The sequence below is a fragment of the Aplysia californica genome, unplaced genomic scaffold, assembly GCF_000002075.1.
Source record: "Aplysia californica isolate F4 #8 unplaced genomic scaffold, AplCal3.0 scaffold01039, whole genome shotgun sequence".
Lineage (NCBI taxonomy): Eukaryota > Metazoa > Mollusca > Gastropoda > Aplysiida > Aplysiidae > Aplysia > Aplysia californica.
In genome coordinates, this window is record NW_004798309.1 from 94,749 (window position 1) to 115,391 (window position 20,643).

General features: G+C 42.9%; 1 protein-coding gene across 4 annotated transcripts in view; it reads left to right on the forward strand.

Annotated features, from left to right (window-relative positions):
• The window catches only part of LOC101847918, a 76,968-nt gene that overhangs the window by 24,632 nt on the left and 31,693 nt on the right, over positions 1 to 20,643 (forward strand). For 3 of the 4 annotated variants that reach the window (XM_005111310.3, XM_005111311.3, XM_005111312.3), the window contains 2 exons: positions 7,477 to 7,592; positions 18,112 to 18,264. In XM_005111310.3, the coding sequence (XP_005111367.1) occupies positions 7,477 to 7,592; positions 18,112 to 18,264 (269 nt within the window). The remainder of the gene's footprint in view (positions 1 to 7,476; positions 7,593 to 18,111; positions 18,265 to 20,643) is intronic. The other variant, XM_005111313.3, reaches the window with a different exon arrangement.

Genomic DNA, 20,643 nt, shown 5'->3' on the forward strand with positions numbered 1-20,643 from the left:
TGCAGAATTGCAACATTTACAGGCCACACTGTGCCCACGGGTGGCCTGTATTCTAGAAACAAAATTCGCCCCGGCTTCAACCATAGACTTAAGAGGATTTACTGCGTACCATCACATTCACACGGAGAACCAGATTGCTTCCGGTGGTACCACCATCTACACCGACAACCACACACTCCACAGACAAGTACATCTTAAGACGACCCTCCAGGCTATTGCCGTACGGGTCACCCTGCACAGACCAATCACGATCTGCTCAGTTTACATCCCACCAACTTACCCCCTCAAAATAACCCAACTAAATGACTTAAAATCTCAGCTCCCAAAACCTTTTATTTTGCTAGGTGATTTCAATGCCCACAGCCCCCTTTGGGGAGACAAACCTATAGACCAGAAAGGAAAAATAATAGAAAACTTTTTATTTCAAAATAACATCTGTCTCTTAAATGATAAATCCCCAACTTACAGAAACAGAGCCACTTATGGCACTTCATCCCTTGACCTCACCTTTTGTACCCCTGACCTAGTCCCAGATCTTGAGTGGTCTGTGCTGGATGACCGTACGGACCATTTCCCAATTCTCCTAAAAAACAATAGCCTCCAAAACGACCCGATCCCAGAACGCTTCAACTTAAAAAAAGCTGACTGGGACGGGTTTGCCAATCAATGTTCCAAGATTCTTAATCCCAATTTCGACCACAACAACAATAAATTCCACGAAAAGCTCTTAGAAATATGCCACAATCACATTCCAAAAACAAAAACAAAACCCCGGAGGAACAAGATCTGGTTCTCTTGGGAGTGTGAGGACGCAGTAAAGAAAAAGAAGGCAGCGTATCGAAGAGCCGTCAACAACACCACCATAGAAAACAAGATAATTTATTTAAAGGCTCGAGCTGAGGCACGTAGATGCCTCAGGGAGAGCAAAAGACAATCATTCCAAAAATACATCTCCAAAATCAACAGCCAGACACCACTCAACCAAGTTTTCCAAATTGCTAAAAAATTCTTAGGTAGACGCACAGACACCATTCGGCACGTCCAGAGGCCGGATGGAACAACAGCTGAAACACAAGTAGACATTGCAAACACAATAGCTACATCTCTAGCCAAAAACTCATCCCAAGCAAACTACAACACCACTTTTCAAAACATCAAAACTAACAGAGAAAAACAACACTCAAACAACACTGAAACCTACAACGCAGACTTCACAATAGACGAACTAACATCGTGCATCTCGGACCTGGGCGATACAGCCCCGGGACCGGATGACATCCACAACAAGATCATTAGACACTTACCCTCAGAAACACTCACACTCATACTACACATATACAACGACATGTGGCGGTCGCACTCCTTTCCGGAGTCTTGGCGTCTCGCCACTGTCATTCCAATACCCAAACCTAACAAAGACCACACACACCCATCCAATTACAGACCTATAGCCCTAACGAGCTGTCTCTGCAAACTGATTGAAAAAATGATTCACAGGCGACTCATGTGGTTTCTGGAAACGACGGGCTCGCTGAGCGGTCTCCAGTGCGGATTCAGGAAAACTCGATCCACTCTGGATCACCTGGTCCGCCTGGAGACCTTTATACGCGAGACGTTCGCTGAAAGAGGCCACATGATCGCCATCTTTTTTTACCTAGAAAAAGCCTTCGACACAACCTGGAAGTACGGCATTCTTCGAGACCTGCACGCACTCGGCATACGCGGTCACCTCCCTGCCTTCATTGTCAACTTCTTGAAGAACCGTTCCTTCCAGGTTCGTGTCGGATCCTCCCTTTCAGACCCCCACCAACAGGAGGAAGGAGTCCCCCAGGGGAGCATCCTTTCTCCTCTCCTATTTGAAATTAAAATAAACTCCATAGTGAAAACCCTCCAGAACAGCATAGACAGCTCGTTATACGTTGACGACTTCTTGATATGCTGCCGATCGAAAAATCCTCATTTGAGATCTATGGAAAGGCAGCTGCAAACGCAGCTGCAAAAACTTGAAACGTGGGCAAACAACAACGGTTTCAAGTTCTCCCCGTCAAAGACGGTTGCAGTACACTTCTGCCGAACAGGCAGACGTGTGCTGCAGCCGAATTTGACACTATACGGGGAAAGGATTCCCGTCCAGGACCAAGCTCGTTTCCTCGGCGTCATTTTCGACAAAAAACTTACATTCATACCACACATCAAAGACCTTCGTGTGAGGTGCCAGAAAGCGTTAAACGCTTTGAAAATTCTATCAAATCCGGAGTGGGGCGGGGACTCAAAACACCTTCTCCACTTGTACATCTCCCTTGTCCGGTCCAGGCTTGACTACGGCTGTCAAGTCTACGGATCGGCAAAACCACACGTCTTAAAAATACTAGATCCAATACAAAACCAAGGACTCCGCCTCGCTCTGGGGGCTTTCCGCACTTCTCCGGTGGAGAGCCTCCAGGCCGAGGCCAACATACCACCACTCTCACTCAGACGCACACAACTCTCACTACAATACGCAGTTAAACAGAGCTCAACACCGGAAAATCCAGCGCACAACAGCACTTTTCAAACAAATCCAGAAACCAGAAACAGATTCCAAAACAACGAAAAACTCCTCAAACTTTTCGGCCTCAGAATCCTTGAGGACCTCAAAAACTTACACTTTTCCAAACGAGACATCCAACAAATTCTTTTCCCCGACCTCCCTCCGTGGCACCTCACCAAGGCAAAAGTAGATTTACAGCTGACCACACACAACAAAGAAAGCACAAACACCAAAACTTTTAAAGCAGAATACAAAAAACTAATAGATAAATACCCCGGTGCGGAGCTCATCTTCACGGATGGCTCCAAAAAAGACAATGAAGTGGGCGCCGCAGCGCTTTTCCCTTTCGTCAACCAGCAGCCACCTCCCGAATCGTCATCACCCCCTAACCTTTGACACGGGTCAAACTTCCATCTATTTATAGGTAGTAGGTAGTTACCGGAACATGTATAGGCCCTAGGTGAAGTGATGTGCCGTGATAGTCGCGATATATTATTTATTGAGATTGTTTTGGTCTCTCTTTACTCATCACCACGAGAATTTCTTGAAGTTTTCCCCTGGACTCTGCCTTTACTAAAATCTCGAACCTAGATCTAGATCTAGAGTTGTAATCTAGTGGCAGGTTGCAGATTTCTGTTGTTATCCAGTACATTCAAGAGATTAAATAAATTGGACTAGACTCTAGTAGTAGACTCTTCTACTTCTACTTCTAAACCTTCGAGATTACAAAGGCCAAGCCTATGTTTGTATGGATTCGTTTTGTTAAAAGTGTTGTTTAACACAAAGTCTATGAAGTTAGCAAACCTAACACACTGTTTTCTAACTAAATGAAGCTTAAATTGACTTTTATATTGTCAATAAGAGATCAAGTTTAATCACCTAATCATTTAAGTAAGGAAGTGGCTATCCTCACCCGGGGTGAGAATAAAAACCCAACGATTGACCTCTCACCCCGGGTGAGACTTGCCAGCGTTGGCTATTCTCACCGAGTGAGAAACAAGACCTGTTTTTCCTAATTTCGAAATGCTTTCTATCGGTGTGGGTGATCAAATTGACAAAAGCAAAGAAAAAAATGACGCTATAGCACAAAAGAAAGCTAATTTGATCGTCTACAAAGATGCTATGGCTCTTTCACTTTTCGAATCGACCGAACTACGCGGGTCGCCATTTTGCTTTGCCCGAGAGTTCTCGCAAGATCTACTCCTCCCCCTTTTCTCTCTCTCTCTCTCTCTCTCTCTCTCTCTCTCTCTCTCTCTCTCTCTCTCAGCAATTTATTAAATCTGCAACCTGCAATTAGATTACTACTAGACTTTAGTAAAGGCAGAGTCCAGGGAAAAACATCAATTAAATTCGTATGGTGCAGATGAGTAAAGAGAGACCAAAACAATCTCTCTAGTGCGACTATCATTGCACATCACTTCGCCTAATACATGTTCCGGTAGATTTAACTACCTATAAATAGATGGAAGTTTGACCCGTGTCAAAGGTTGGGGGTGGTTGACGATTCGGGAGGTGGCTGCGGGTTGACGAAAGGGAAAAGCGCGGCGCCGCAGCCCTATCTCCCAACAATACACACCAGAGGAGACTCCATCCTGAAGCCTCCATTTTCACTGCGGAGGCCACTGCCATTGACATGGCACTGGACTCTGTAGAAAATTCTCCTAACAAATCTTTCCTTATCCTTTCTGACTCTCTGTCTTGCATCACCTCACTCACAAACTACACACTCTTACACCCAAAAATAGTTAGGCTACAACAGAAAATCCATACACTATCCGAAACAGGAAAAAACATCATGTTCGCATGTTTACCCAGCCATGTGGGCATCCGAGGAAACGAGCAGGTAGACGACCTGGCGAAGAAAGCTTCATCCCTTCTGCTGGGATCAACGACAAACACTCTCCCACAGACTGACTTTAGAAATAAAGTCAAAAAGTACACCTCCAGTCTGTGGGAGAGCCACTGGGAAAACCAGAAAAATAATAAATTATATGAAATTAAACCCAAACTAAAACATCGAAATCCTTCGGATCTCTCCAGAAGAGACGAAGTCATTTTTACTCGATTGCGCATCGGACACACGGCCCTTACCCACAAATACCTCCTACAGGGAGATGAGAAGCCGTTCTGTGTCGGATGCGACACAGATTTTTACCATTAGACACATTTTAACAGAATGTCTAGACTTTGGAGAGATCCGAAGGAAATATTATAAAGGCAAGAAATTGCAGGATATTTTTTCCGTCATTGTTCCCAGCAGAATTTTAAATTTTATAAAGGCCATTGGCCTTTATGGCGAGTTGTAGAGTGAATTTGATATTATTAAAAATTTTTATTGTTACTTAAAAGTTGTTTTAGATCACAAATGTATTTACACCGAATTTGAATATTTTAACTTTTTAGCATTTTAAAGTAAATTAGTTAGCCAGTCGTGAAGTGAACTTTCGCAGAGGTGAACAACTTGTGTTTCGCGCGCTCATATGACCTTAGCAGTTGCGAGCGCCGTAAAACCTTATACCATACCATACCATACCATCATTCAATTATCTTTCAGAAAATATATACTTTTGTAGGGTTTTTATTTGTTACAAGTCCATAAAGTTGATTTGTAAAGCATGTGCACGTTTTGGCTGATTAGCCCTGCCATTCCTGTTGAAACCACTTGCCAGAGTTAAGGTTAAACTTAAACCCAAACTGGGTCCGCAAAATCCTTCGGACCTCTCCAGAAGAGACGTAGTCATTTTTACTCGATTACGCATCGGACACACGGCCCTAACACGCAAATACCTCCTTCAGGGAGATGAGAAGCCGTTCTGTGTCGGATGCGACACAGATTTTACCATTAGACACATTCTAACCGACTGTCTAGACTTCAAGGAAATACATCAAATGCAATAAATTGCAAGACATTTTTTCCGTCGTTGGTCCCAACAGAATCTTGGATTTTATGAAGGCCATTGGCCTTTATGGAATATTGTAGTGTAGAACAAAATTGAATTATAATTTTTTAAAATAAAGGTTGTTTTAGACTGAAATTATATATTCACACCAGATTTTAAATTTTTTAACGTTATAAGACTGTCCCCGTAGGATTATGCGATTGTGCGGCCGCGTTTTTTTATGTAATTCTGCAACACTTGTTTAATTTTGGATTAACCGCGTTTTTTCACGTTTTTTTCCTTTTTTACCAAACCTTTCGCCATGTGACTAAAGGGACGTAATCACCGTAATAAGTCTCATTTAAGTGAAAAGATGGTTATTTCCCTTGTTAGAAGATCTTGGTTATGGGTTGTGATTTTGTTCCTTGAGCATGTTTTTTCAATCCATCAAAAGTTGTTGTTCTCATGTCTGCTGATGTTTCATGTTTGACAGGTGTCCCTGGTTTTAGTAACGTGCCAGCATCAGAGGTCCAAATGTCCTTTTTTAAATAAAAAAAAACAACATTTTTCTTTCCTCTATATATAGATCTAGATCTACAGCTGAAAGTTACAGAGATTATTATTTTTGATTGTTTTTTTTTTGTGTTTTTTTTTTTACTGATGTGTATTGTTTTCTTTTCCAAATACACAAAAAAAAATTACTGATACTGATATGTTCTGTTTTCAATTTTTCTGTACATAAAACATGAAAATCATGAAACTTCGCGTTGAAAAAGTGCAAAACATGTCGCGAATGGTGTTACGCTAACTTGCATAATTTTTGCATAATTTTGCTTTTTTTGTGCATAATTTGGCCTTCTAAATTTGCATAATTTTACGGGGACAGATAAGATGAAATGAGCCGAGCCCAGCCGTGCAGTGAACTGCAAATGAAAAACTAACTTTTGTTTTGAGCGCTCGTATGACCTTATGCAGTTGCGAGCGCCGTAAAACCCCATACTAAAAAACTAAGGTGAAATCAGGGCTCGTCTAAATAATGAAATCAAAGAAAACTGCATGTTCTTCCTGTTTGGCAATTTTTATCGAATTTCCATTTTTTTGTCTCAGTACCTTTTATGTCCATATATATATATATAAAAACACATTTCTGTGTGGATCTTACTGAAAAATGTTGTTCAAAGAACAAAGAAATATAAATCTGCAGTTTCCAATGATTCTCAAGATTTGGAAGTCATCATACTTTAAAATTAAGTACTTCACTGTTATTCTCAGGCTGTTTTTTCTGCTTTTGTAACTGTAAGGTGAAAGTTTCTAATCAGTCAAATTGTTATCCCTCCCCCTAAAGTGTGGCATCAAAGCTTTTTATTTGTCTTTTCAAACTATATAAATTTTTGGCTTGTTTAACCCCGTCTCCTGGCAGAGTTTCGAAGGCAATTACGAAGCGCCATTTTCTCGCTAATTTTTCCCCTGACACCAGGCGACCTGGACCTCCTTCAATCGCAAGCATCTTGACTTATATTCAAGGCAGATTGATATTTATTCACCAAAAGCCAAACAAATGAACAAGTTTTAAGATGATACGGAAACTCTATATGCCCCAAAATTGATGAGTGCCTGATTCTATGGCATTGTAAACAATATATTGTATGTGTTCATACAGTGCCAGATCTGCGACAGACATCGGCGATCATGGTTCTCCATTCATTCCTTTGCTTGGATGCTCTTAAAAAAGTTAGTTTTCCTGATCTTTACCTGTTATCCATTTGTTTAGGTTCCCAAAGTAGGTTGCTCTGGGCCTACCCCTGCCTCGTTTGCCTTCAATTTTGCCAGTGAGAGCTAGGTGTTCAATGTTCAAGATCCTTATATGTCTATTCAGGTATCCCAAAACTGCATTTGTCATTTCCTAATTATTTTTAACATTGAGCGTCCCACGTGGGTATATATTATTATTTTTATTATATACGTTGGTATGTGTATTATTATTTTTATATAATTTATATAATATGTATATATAAGCAAGCTATTTTTATTTTTAGCTTTACCTAAAAAAATTTTGTTTTATGACAGCTCGAAAAGGCGTTTTTGCAAAGAAAGCTATCAAACTGCGTACGATGTTTGGACCAATGGAGGCCGAAAGCTGCTCAGAAAAAGCAAGATTACCGGCCTGTAGCTTAGAATATGTGGTGCGTACAATCAGTGTTCCTGCTGTAGTCTGTTAAAAATTCTTGTTGTTAGTTAATGGCAATGGAAATGTTTGTGAATGGCATTGGGAAAGAGAGTGACAAGTGTCCATCATGGTGTGTGCCCATTTTAGATGTGTATATCGTCAAACCTTGTTATCCCCCCCCCTTTCCATTATACCACCAGCCCTGCTTACTGCCAGGTTTTGCCAATGTACAAAATACAGCACCTGCATGAACATTGCATTTGCTCCTGTACACACTGCCATCTGCCAACTGTCTGAGTTGTTTAAATTACTATAAATTTGCCCCGCTGTACTGCCAGCGAATTGGCCGTCAGGGATACACACTATACATGGTGCACGGCACCGATATGTTGGCTGCTTGATAATCTCTCCCCCACTTCACCTCGGCCTATCAGCAAAATATCCGGTGTTGCCAGATATCGGCCTGATGACCTAAAAACTGGTGGGTGTCCGTGAGGCTTTTGTTTTGTGAGTACTCGGGCTTAAGTCTACATGACACTTCTGGGACGGGCGGAGGACTGATCTACATCTGGTTATAAAAAAGTATGTCTGCAGGGACGTTGACTTTAGCTAAACTTCTGATTTGGCAGAAATTTTTTATTTGAATTTACATGAAGTCATTAAGTTATAATGGGTTTGAAATTGTTCATGCGCACGCACATGCACATACACACACACACACACACACACACACGAGTACAGTAGTCTCCGCCCAAACGCACGCTTTCGTCCTCTGACGGTTTTTTGTACTACATAAAACTATATACTATATATACATACGTATATAATTTAGACGTACAAACGCACGGTCACTCCCCCTAAACGCATGCTCCAATCTGCGAAACACGCTGACAGGTAAAGCTTGACTAAGGGAAATTTCACTACGACTACTGTACGATCTGCATAGCTTGCTTAAGACAAGCCTAGAAAACCGGATATTTTGCGAGACTGCCCCTTACGCCAAACAAAGAGAGTGATGGACAGCATTTTCACACACAACTTTCCAGACACATAGGTCTAGGACTGGTTGGTGATATGTTGGGGGGTTGGGGGACTGAAATGTTTTTTTATCTTGATCTAGGCCTGATGCGCGACATGCGTAAATGCCGTAAAACACTAGACAGGCCTCTATAGGATTAAAGATTAGCCAAATAAGCTGCGCTCGAAGAACTTATAATGTACTTGTTCAACGAATCACAAGAGAATATGTTTCTCGAGGATGATTCTGCATAAATTTACGGTCGGGGATGGTCGCTTGGAAAGCCATGTGGCTGGGCCGTCGTCGCTATGACTATCACCAACAGTTTCCTCTTAGGCTTTCTGTTCCCGACGTTTATAGTGCATATTCATTACATTGAGTTTGTCTTTCTCCCCCCCCCCCTTCCACCCCATTCAACGCCGTTGTATTCTTAATCCCTGTCGGGGAATCCTTCACAAAACAGTCCCGTGTCGTCACATTATCTGCCAAAGTAACCCCCTCCTCCAAGGGAGATCACTAGAGTAATAAGGAATTGAGATGACTGCGTCCCTTCCTCCCCTTGCAAAGGTTCATGTAAACGCACGCTCCGTATAAACACACGCTAAGGAGCCCTCCCGAGCACCGTGCGTTTAGAGGCGGAGACTACTGTATCACCAACAATTTCTTTTTAGGCTATTGGTTCCCGGTATTTTATGGTGCATTCATTACATCGAGTCTGCCTTTCTGTCTGCCCCCCACACCCATTCAACGCCTTTGCAATCTTAACCGCAGTCGGGGAATCTTTTACAAAACAGTCACGTGTCGTCACATTATCGGCCCAAAGTGACCCCCTCCACAAAGGGAGGTCACTAGAATATCAAGGCATGAGATGACTGCGTCCCTTCCTCCCTTTGCAAAGGTTCATGTAAACGCACGCTCCGTATAAACACACGCTAAAGAGCCCTCCCGAGCACCGTGCGTTTAGGCGGAGACTACTGTACACATGCACGCATAAAATTAACACTTGCAGACACTCACACTCACACACACACACACACACACACACACACACATGCATGCACACACACATGCATACACACACTCAAACACAGAGGGGGGGGGGGGGAGTGAAAGAGAGAGAGAGAAGACTCTCAATTTTAAAGACATGTACAATAAATCACCAACAGAAAGACACTTTTCACACACAGTTTACATGTCTGAATTATTTCCCTTGACGTATTTTGCAAAAGAACCCCATTAAACCCCCAACCCCGCTACTCTGCAGTAAGCTGGCAAAACACCTTTCCTCCCCCCTCCCCCCCCTGTGGGTTGGGGGTATATTAATAGACCCACTACCCCGTCTGTAGGAGGTTTAACCCCTCCAATGACGAAGTGTCGCACCCGGACCCCAGCCCTGTTGGATCCTGATGCAACACCTACTTTGATGTATCTTCCTCTTCTTCTTCCTTCTTTCTCACTTCTTCTATCTCTTCTTCCAAAGCTGACCTCATGTGGAGCAAAACTAGAGGTCACCTATCCCACAGAGTGGGCGCCTCGTTGACCGTGAGATGCGTCCTGTGCGGAGGGAAACGGGGTATGTACCTGGCAGTTGAGGTGAGATCAGTCTGCGGACTGTCCCTCGCCAACACACCTCTTTGGCCCAGGTTTTCCTCTTAGACAGGAGGGTGGCACGGCCCATGCCACTCAATCGTTGGGAGCTGAAACCCCTTCAGGCCCTGGGTCAATCTTGACGGGAGAGTCTTTCACACTCTCGTGAAGAGTATAACTCCATGGCAGCCCTGGTACAGCTCCGGTTGTCCGAGCAATGTCGCCCTTGTTGGGCTCAATGGCGGATGGGGAGCCCTGGAGCTGAACCATCTACATATCTTATATAGAATTTAAAAAACCCAAAGACCCAGCTCCCAACGTAAAGAACTCTCGGCTTGCGGAGGCGGGTGCGGCCGCCAGGCCGAGCAAACCATTGACCTCTATCTCTTCAGGAAAAGGGACCTTTACGGTTGCCTCTACCCTCCCTCTTCCCAGGGAGCTTCCATTGACCTCTATCTCTTCAGGAAAAGGGACCTTTACGGTTGCCTCTACCCTCCCTCTTCCCAGGGAGCTTCTGCGGCAGCCGTACTTGACCATCCGCAGTGCCAATGCGCAGAAAAAGATCACATATCTTTGACAATGACAATCTTTATTCATCTCACAGGGAGAAATTTGTCTTGGTCGTTAACAATGGCAGAAGACGTTACAAAAGTTAGACCTCATGGTGCACTCATGCAAACCCACAACAAGACAGGACTTTAGGCTTAGTATACATGTCTCACATACATGATACTGGGACAACCCGCTCCGTAAAACATTCTCAAGGCACTGCAGGTTGCAAGAGAGACGGAGGCCTACCAACTGGACATATTGGGTCTCTGTGAGATGAGATGGACGAATGCAGGGGAGTGCCAACTTGCTTCAGGGGAAACAGTTCTCTACTCTGGACATCTGGAGGGAAACTCGCAGCATACAGAAGGAGTAGGTATTCTGTTATCAACACACGCCAAGTGAGCTTTGATAGGATGGAAAGCAGAGGGCCGGCAACTAATATCAGCTGAATTCCGTTCACAGAAGAAAGACATCAACCTTCATGTTATCCAGGGATATGCCCCCACCAATGATAAGGACCAGGATGTGAAAGAGACTTTCTACAAAATGCTACAAAATACTATTGATCAGGTTAGAAGGAAGGACATTTTGATTTTAATGGGAGACTTCAACGCTAAGGTAGCAGTGACAATGTAGGCTTTAAAGGAAATCATGGGGAAACACAGACTTGGAGTCAGAAATGAGAATGGAGAACTCTTTGCAGAAATATGTGCGACGAATGGGCTCATGATAGGAGGGACTGTTTTCCCATATAAACAGATACACAAATCAACATGGGTCGCCAGACCAACAAACTGAAAACCAGATTGACCACATATCTGTCCCCGTAGAATTATGCAAATATAGAAGGCCAAATTATGCAAAAAAAAGCAAAATTATGCAAAAATTATGCAAGTTACCATAACGCCATTCGCGACATGTTTTGCTCTTTTTCAACACAAAGCTTCATGATTTTCATGTTTTATGTACAGAAAAATTGAAAACAACATATCAGTATCAGTAATTTGTTGTGTATTTGGAAAAAAACCCAATACACATCAGTTTAAAAAAAATAAAAATAATAATCTCTTAACTTTCAGCTGTAGAAGTCTAGATCTAGATCTAAAGGAAAGGAAAGAAAAATGTTTAAAAAAAAAAAAAAAAAAGGACATCTGGACCTCTGATGCTGGCATATTACTAAAACCAGAGACACCTGTCAAACATGAAACATCAGCACACTTGAGAACAACAACTTTTGATGGATTGAGAAAAATTGAACATGCTCCAGGAACAAAATCACAACCCATAACCAAGATCTTCTAACAAGGGAAATAACCAACTTTTCACTTAAATGAGACTTTTTACGGTGATTACGTCCCTTTACTCACATGGCGAGGTGCTAATTAATTGTTTTGTGAAAAAAAGGAAAAAACCCTGAAAAAACGCGGAGAATCCAAAATTATGCAAATGTTGCAGAATTACGCGAAAAATCGCGGCCGCGCCAGCCGCGCCAGCCGCGCCAGCCGCACAATCGCATAATCATACGGGGACAGACATATGTGTCAACAAGAAATTCAGGAGATCAAATAAGGGATGTTAGAGTTTACAGGGGTGCAGACGTAGCTTTGGACCATCCTCTGCTCATTTCAACAATCCGACTAAAACTAAAGCGAAGACAGGGAATTGTCAATAATCATAGGTACCGGTACAACGTGGAATTTCTGAGAGAGTCATCGTCAAGAGAGGAGTTTAATGTAGCAGTTAAGAACAGGTTCCAAGTGTTGGAAGCACTAGGCGAGGATAGCAGCATGGAAGAAACATGGGAGGCAATAAAAGAAGGCTGGACCACTGTGTGTCAAGAGGTACTGGGAAAACGGAAATGTGAGCACAAGCCTTGGATATCGGCCACCTCTCTGAGGAAGATAGAATACAGGAAAAAGAAAAAGGATTAGGTAAACAGGAGCAAGACAAGAGCAGCCAAAGCGAAGGCCCAAGAAGAATACACCAAAGCAATGAAGGAGGTATAAGTCAGCGTAAGGAAAGACAATAGAAACTATGTAGATGACCTAGCGCGCGAGACAGAGGAAGCTGCAGGGGCAGGAAACATGAGAGGACTGTATGAAACCACCAAGAAACTTGCAGGCAGATACAAGAACGCAGATGTGCCAGTGAAGGATAAAAGGGAATCCAGACGAACAGAAAGAACGCTGGAAGGAGCATTTCAAAGAGCTACTGAACAGACCAAGGCCAGAAAAACAGTTTGACATTCCACCAGCAGAGATTGATTTGGGGCTGAGTGAAGAAAAGCCTAGTTTAGAGGAGATCAAGGAGGCGATAAGACATCAGAAAGCAGGCAAGGCAACCGGCCCAGATGGAATTCCCCCAGAAGTTCTCAAGGCGGATATCGATACTGCGGCAGGGATTTTTCATGGAATTATTGGCAAGATATGGGACTGCGAAGAATTTCCACAGGATTGGAGAGAGGGATTGCTCGTGAAACTACCCAAGAAAGGAGACCTGCATGAGTGTAAAAACTAAGGAGGAATCATGACCTAGAAAAAGCCTTCGACACAACCTGGAAGTACAGCATTCTTCGAGACCTGCATGCACTCGGCATACGCGGTCACCTCCCTGCCTTCATTGGCAACTTCCTGAAGAACCGTTCCTTCCAGGTTCGTGTCGGATCCTCCCTTTCAGACCCCCACCAACAGGAAGAAGGAGTCCCCCAGGGGAGCATCCTTTCTCCTGGAAAGGCAGCTGCAAACGCAGCTGCACAAACTCGAAATGTGGGCAAACAATAACGGTTTCAAGTTCTCCCCGTCAAAGACGGTTGCAGTACACTTCTGCCGAACAGGCAGACGTGTGCTGCAGCCGGATTTGACACTATACGGGGAAAGGATTCCCGTCCAGGACCAAGCTCGTTTCCTCGGCGTCATTTTCGACAAAAAACTCATATTCATACCACACATCAAAGACCTTCGTGTGAGGTGCCAGAAAGCGCTAAACGCTTTGAAAATTCTATCACATCCGGAGTGGGGCGGGGACTCAAAACACCTTCTTCACTTGTACATCTCCCTTGTCCGGTCCAGGCTTGACTACGGCTGTCAAGTCTACGGATCGGCAAAACCACACATCTTAAAAATGCTGGACCCAATACCGAACCAAGGACTCCGCCTCGCGCTGGGGGCTTTCTGCACTTCTCTGGTGGAGAGCCTCCAGGCCGAGGCCAACATACCATCACTCACACTCAGACGCACAACTCTCTCTACAATACGCAATTAAACAGAGCTCAACACCCGAGAACCCAGCACCAACTGCATTTTTAAAACAAGCCCAGAAATCATAAACAAATTTCTAAACAGCGAAAAACTCACCAAGCCCTTCGGCCTCAGAATCCTTGAGGACTTAAAAAACTTACACTTTTCCAAACAAGACATCCAACAATTTCTTTTCACCGACCTCCCTCCGTGGCACCTCACCAAGGCAAAAGTAGACTTACAGCTGACTACACACGATAAAAAAAATGCACAAACACCAAAACATTTAAAGCAGAATACAAAAAACTTATAGAAAAATACCCCGGTGCGGAGCTTATCTTCACAGATGGCTCCAAAAAAGACAATGGTGTGGGCGCTGCAGCCCTATCTTCAAACAGTACACACCAGAGGAGACTCCATCCTGAAGCCTCCATTGTCTCTTCGGAGGCCACTGCCATTGACATGGCACTGGACTCCGTAGAAAATACTCCTAACAAATCTTTCCTTATCCTTTCTGACTCTCTGTCTTGCATCACCTCACTCACAAACTACACACTCCTACACCCAACAGAAAATTCACACCTTATCTGAAACAGGGAAAAATATCATGTTCGCATGAATACCTAGCCATGTGGGCATCCGAGGAAACGAGCAGGTAGATAACCTGGCAAAAGAATCCAAATCCCTTCTGTTGGGATCAACGACAAACACTCTCCCGCAGACTGACTTTAAAAATAAAGTAAAAAGCCACTCCTCCAGTCTGTGGGAGACTCTTTGGAAAAAGCAAGTAAACAAGAAACTTCACAACATTAAACCCAAACTGTAACCCTTCGGGCCTCTCCAGAAGAGACAAAGTCATTTTTACTCGATTACGCATCGGACACACGTCCCTGACACATAAATACCTCCTTCAGGGAGATGAGAAACGGTTCTTTATCGGATGCTTCACAGATTTTACCATTAGACACATTTTAACAGAATGTCTAGACTTTGGAGATCCAAAGGAAATATTTTAGACGCAAAAAATTTCAAGATCTGATTTCCGTCGTTGATCCCAACAGAATTCTTGATTTTATGAAGGCCATTGGTCTTTAACTTTATGGGAAGTTGTTAATGGAATTGTTAAAAATTTGTAATGTTATATTGAGAAAGTTGTTTTAAATTAGTTTATTTACATCAAATTTTTAGTATTTTAGCATTTTAATAGAAGTGTTCAACAGAATCGGGCTGTGCAGAGTACTGTTGCGAACAGAACCAACCTTTTTTCGCACGCTCATATGACCGTATGCACTTGCGAGCGCCGTAAAACTCTTACTAAAACAAACGATCCTCCCTTTCAGACCTCCACCATCAGGAGGAAGGTGTTCCCCAGGGAAGCATCCTTTCTCCTGTTGTATTCGAAATTAAAATAGATTCCATCGTTAGACCCTCCAAAATAGCATAGAAAGCTCGTTATATGTTGACAACTTCCTGATATGCTGCTGTTCGAAAAATCCTCACCTAAGATCTATGGAAAGACAGCTGCAAATGCAGCTGCACAAACTTGAAAAGTGGGCAAATAATAATGACTCCGAGTTTCCGACGATTGCAGTACGGTACACTTCTGCCGATCAGGCAGGCGTGTACTACAACCGGATTTTACACTATACAGGGAAAAGATTCCCATCCAGGACCAGGCTCGTTTCCTCGGCATTATATTTGACAAGATACTTACATTGATTTCACACATGATAAAAGACCTGCGTGTGAGGTGCAAGAAAGCATTTTCGCTTTGAAAATTGTAAGCATCCGGAGTGGGGTGGGGACTGAAAACATCTTCTCCACCTATACATTTTCCTTGTCTGATCCAGGTTTGATGCCTTGACTATGGTTGCCGGGTCTATGGATTGGCAGAACCCCACGTCCTGAAAAACCAGTACAAAACCAAGGACTCCGCCTCGCCCTGGGGGCTTTCCGCACTTCTCCAGTGGAGAGCCTCGGCAGAGGCAATCATACCATCACTCACACTCATATGCACACAACTACAATACGCAATTAAGCAAAGCTCAACACCAGAGAACCCAGCACACGACTGTATTTTCAGTACAAACCCAGACACCATAAACAAATTCCAAAACAACGGAAAACTAATCAAACCCTTATAAAAACATACAATTTTCCAAACAAGACATCCAACAATTTCTTTCCTGCGAACTCCCTCTGTGGCACCTCACCAAGGCAAAGATAGACTTACAGCTGACCACACCCTCCAAAGTAAACACAAACACCAAAACATTTTAAAGCAGAATACAAAAAGCTTATTATAGAAAAATACCCCGGTGCGGAGCTAATCTTCACTGATGGTCTTAAATCGGACTCCGCTGTGGGCGCCGCTGCCCTATCCTCAAACAGTACTCACCAGAAGAGACTCGAACCCAAAGCCTCAATTTTCTCTGCACTGACATGGCACTGGACTCCATAGAAAATTCTCCCTAACATTTTTACTAACAAATCTTTCCTTATCCTATTTTTTTCTCTGTCTTGCATCACCTCACTTACAATCTACACCCTCTTACGCCAAAAAATTGTTAGGTTACAACAACAAAAATGCACGCTTTGGCTGAAATCGGAAAAAGTATTGTGTTTGCATGGCGACCTAGCCACGTGGGCATCCGAGGAAACGAGCAAGTTTACCCCCTGACGAAAGAATCCTTGTCCCTTCTGTTGGGATCAACGACAAACACTCTCCCACAGACTGACTTTAAAAATAAAGTAAAAAACTACACCCCCAATCTGTTGGAGACTCATTGGAAAAAGCAAGTAAACAAGAAACTTAACAACATCAAGCCCAAACTGGGTCTGCGAAATCGTTCAGAAGAGGTGAAGTCATTTTTACCCGATTATGCATCGGACACATATCCCTGACACACAAATACCTCCTTGAGGGAGATGAGAAGCCGTTCTGTGACGAACGCGACACAGATTTTAAATTTTACCATTAGACACTTTTTAACAGAATGTCTAGACTTCGGAGAGACCCAAAGGAAATATTTTAGATGCAAAAGATCCTTGATTTTATAAAGGCCATTGGCCTTTATGGAAAATTAGAAATTACGTGGTTTAAAATATTACATGTTGTTAAAAAAATTATTTAAATTAAGAATTTATTTACACCAATTTTGTGTATTTTAGCATTTTTTAGAGGTGTTGACCAGAATCAGGCTGTGCAGTGAACTGTTGTGAATAAAACCAACTTTTTTTCGCGCGCTCATATGACCTTATGCAGTTGCTGTAAAACTCTTACTAAAACAAAAAACAAATACCTTTAAAAATTTTTGGCGCCAATATTTTGTATCCACTAAATCAAAGTCCTGATTAGTTACCTTACTTGACTTTAAAAAATCAAAGTTAAACTGTGATTAGTTTTTCAATAAAATATAATTTAAATTTTGGAAGAAATTTGTTTTGAAATGACAAAAAGTCTCTTTATCTCAAAACTGCTGTGAATAAAAAAAAGGCGTTTTGTCAGCTTACGGCAGTATTCCACATACTCCATGCTTGTCTCAAGGGTGGCGGCATAACCATAACAAGGTTTGACTGTAGGTCTAAATTTTTTTGATTTGTGAAACTGGGATAAGCAAAGTTATGCAATTCTTTCTTGTGAGATGGACAATATATATCATGTATATGTGGGTGTGTGTGTTGTGTGCATTTGTGAATGCAGTGCATGTATGTGAGAAGAATAGAGGTAAAGGAGAGAGAGAGAGAGAGAGAGAGAGAGAGAGAGAGAGAGTATAATGCATTTGTTTGTTTTTTTGTCTATGTTTTTATTGAAATGTAAACTGTATTAAAACTTTCAGTCTTCTTTTGTAAGAGTAGGGGGAGGGGAGGGCAACCCTTTCCTTGAGTAATGCTCTTGCAAAGTTATTAACTCGGGTATAAAAAATTTACCATTACAGTAATTACTCATGTGTAATTTTTCTATCTTTTTCTCCTCCACGCTCATCATTCCCAAAATTATCAAACATTTTTGTTCGATATTCCAGAAAAAGAATTGAAGAGTCTCGATTGCTGCTTTATCTATGTGGCTCAAGTTAATTCTATCAAAAGATACTGCAGTGCACATTTACAGATAATGTAAATTTGTTGTCTGTTGTTACCAGATCGTTAAAAGTACTGGGGAAATGAAACACTTGGACACATCTGATGAGGGCAAGTGCAACTGGATGATGTTTGTGCGACCAGCTACCACATACCAACAACAAAACTTGGCAGCGTTTCTGAAAGATGATTGTGTCTATTTTGTTACTATCAAGGTTAGTATTTACTGTGGGCCCAGTGTTGTGATGTGTGAAAGAGAGAATGGACATGGAAAAGATGTTGGGGGGGGGGGGGGGGTGGAAAGTGGCAATCTTTTTATCTTTTATTTTCTTCATTTTTTTCCTGATGTCTGATGAGTACCCTCCGGCACGTCCAGAAGCCGGATGGAACCACAGCTGAAACACAGGTAGACATCGCAAACACAATTGCTACATCTCTCGCCAAAAACTCATTCCAAGCAAACTACAACACCACCTTCCAAAACGTCAAAACTAACAGAGAACAACAACACCTAAACTTCCACTCAAACCACACTGAAACCTACATCGCAGACTTCACATTAGACGAACTAACATCATGCATCTCGGACCTAGGAAACACAGCCCCGGGACCGGATGACATCCACAACCAGATCATTAGACTATGATTAGACCCTTACCCGTAGAGAAACACTTACACTCCTACTAGACACATACAATGACATGTGGCGGTTGCACTCCTTTCCGGAGTCTTGGCGTCTCGTCACTGTCATTCCAATACCCAAACCAAACAAAGACCACACACACCCATCCAATTACAGACCAATAGCACTAACGAGCTGTCTGTGCAAACTTTTATAGAAAAAATAATCCACAGGTGACTCATGTGGTTTCTGGAGATGACGGGCTCGTTGAGCGGTCTCCAGTGCCGATTCAGGAAAACTCGATCCACTCTGGATCACCTGGTCCGCCTGGAGACCTTTATACACGAGACGTTTGCCGAAAGAGGCCACATGATCGCCATTTTTTTTTACCTAGAAAAAGCCTTCGACACAACATAGAAGTATGGCATTCTCAGAGACCTGCACGCTTTCGGCATACACGGTCACCTCCCTGCCTTTATTGGCAATTTCCAGAAGAACCGTTCCTTCCAGGTTCGTGTTAGGTCCTCCCTTTTAGACCCCCACCAACAGGAGAAATGTGTCCCCCAGGGGAGCATCCTTTCTCCTCTCCTATTTGAAATCAAAATAGATTCCATCGTAAAAACCCTCCAAAACAGCATAGACAGCTCGTTATACGTTGACGACTTCTTGATATGCTGCCGTTCGAAAAATCCTCACTAAGATCTATGGAAAGACAGCTGCAAATGCAGCTTCACAAACTTGAAAAGTGGGCAAACAATAACTGTTTCAAGTTTTCCTCATCAAAGACGGTTGCAGTGCCGATCAGGCAAACATGTACTGCAGCTGGATTTGACGCTCTACGGGGAAAGGATTCCCGTTCAGGATCAGGCTCGTTTCCTCTGCGTTATATTCGACAAAAAACTCACATTCATACCACACATCAAAGACCTTTGTGTGAGGTGCCAGAAATCGTTAAACGGTTAAAAATTTTATTGTATCCGGAGTGGGGCGGGGACTCAAAACACCTTCTCCACGTGTACATCTCCCTTGTCCGATCCAGGCTTGACTACGGCTGTCAAGTCTACGGATCGGCAAAACCACACATCCTAAAAATTAAAAATGCTAGACCCAGTGCAAAACCAAGGACTCCGCCTCGCTCTGGGGCTTTCCGCACTTCTCCGGTGGTGAGCCTCCAGGCTGAGGCAAACATACCATCACTCACACTCAGACGTACACAACTCTCACTACAATACACAAGTAATTAAACAGAGCTCAACACCAGAGAACCCAGCACACGACTGTATTTTTAAAACAAACCCAGAAACCATAAACAAATTTCAAAACAACGAAAAACTCATCAAACCCTTCGGCCTCAGAGTCCTTGAGGACCTCAAAATGAAAAACATACAATTTTCCAAACAAGACATCCAACAATTTCTTTTCCCTGACCTCCCTCCGTGGCACCTCACCAAGGCAGAAGTAGACTTACAGTACAGCTGACCACACACGACAAAGCAAACACAAACACCAAAACATTTAAAGCAGGATACAAAAAACTTATAGTAAAATACCCCGGTGCGGATCTTATCTTCACAGATGGCTCCAAAAAAGACAATGAAGTGGGCGCCGCAGCCCTATCTTCGAACAGTACACACCAGAAGAGACTCCATCCCGAAGCCTCCATTTTCTCTTCGGAGGCCACTGCCATTGACATGCTCTGGACTCCGTAGAAAAGTAGAAAATTCTCCTAACAAATCTTTCCTTATCCTTTCTGACTCTCTCTCTTGCATCTCCTCTATGGGTGAAAGTTTTCCGGCGTATGCCGGAATTCCGGCTTTTGAAAATACGCTTTCCAACTTTTCCGGTTTGAGACAAATTGTCGACTTCATATAATGCATTTCGGAAGTACATGTTGTCATTCTCCACGTCCTGTCTGTAGCTCTTTACATTTTTGATTACGTTGTTGGTCTGTCTCAGCGTGCCCTACTGGCCA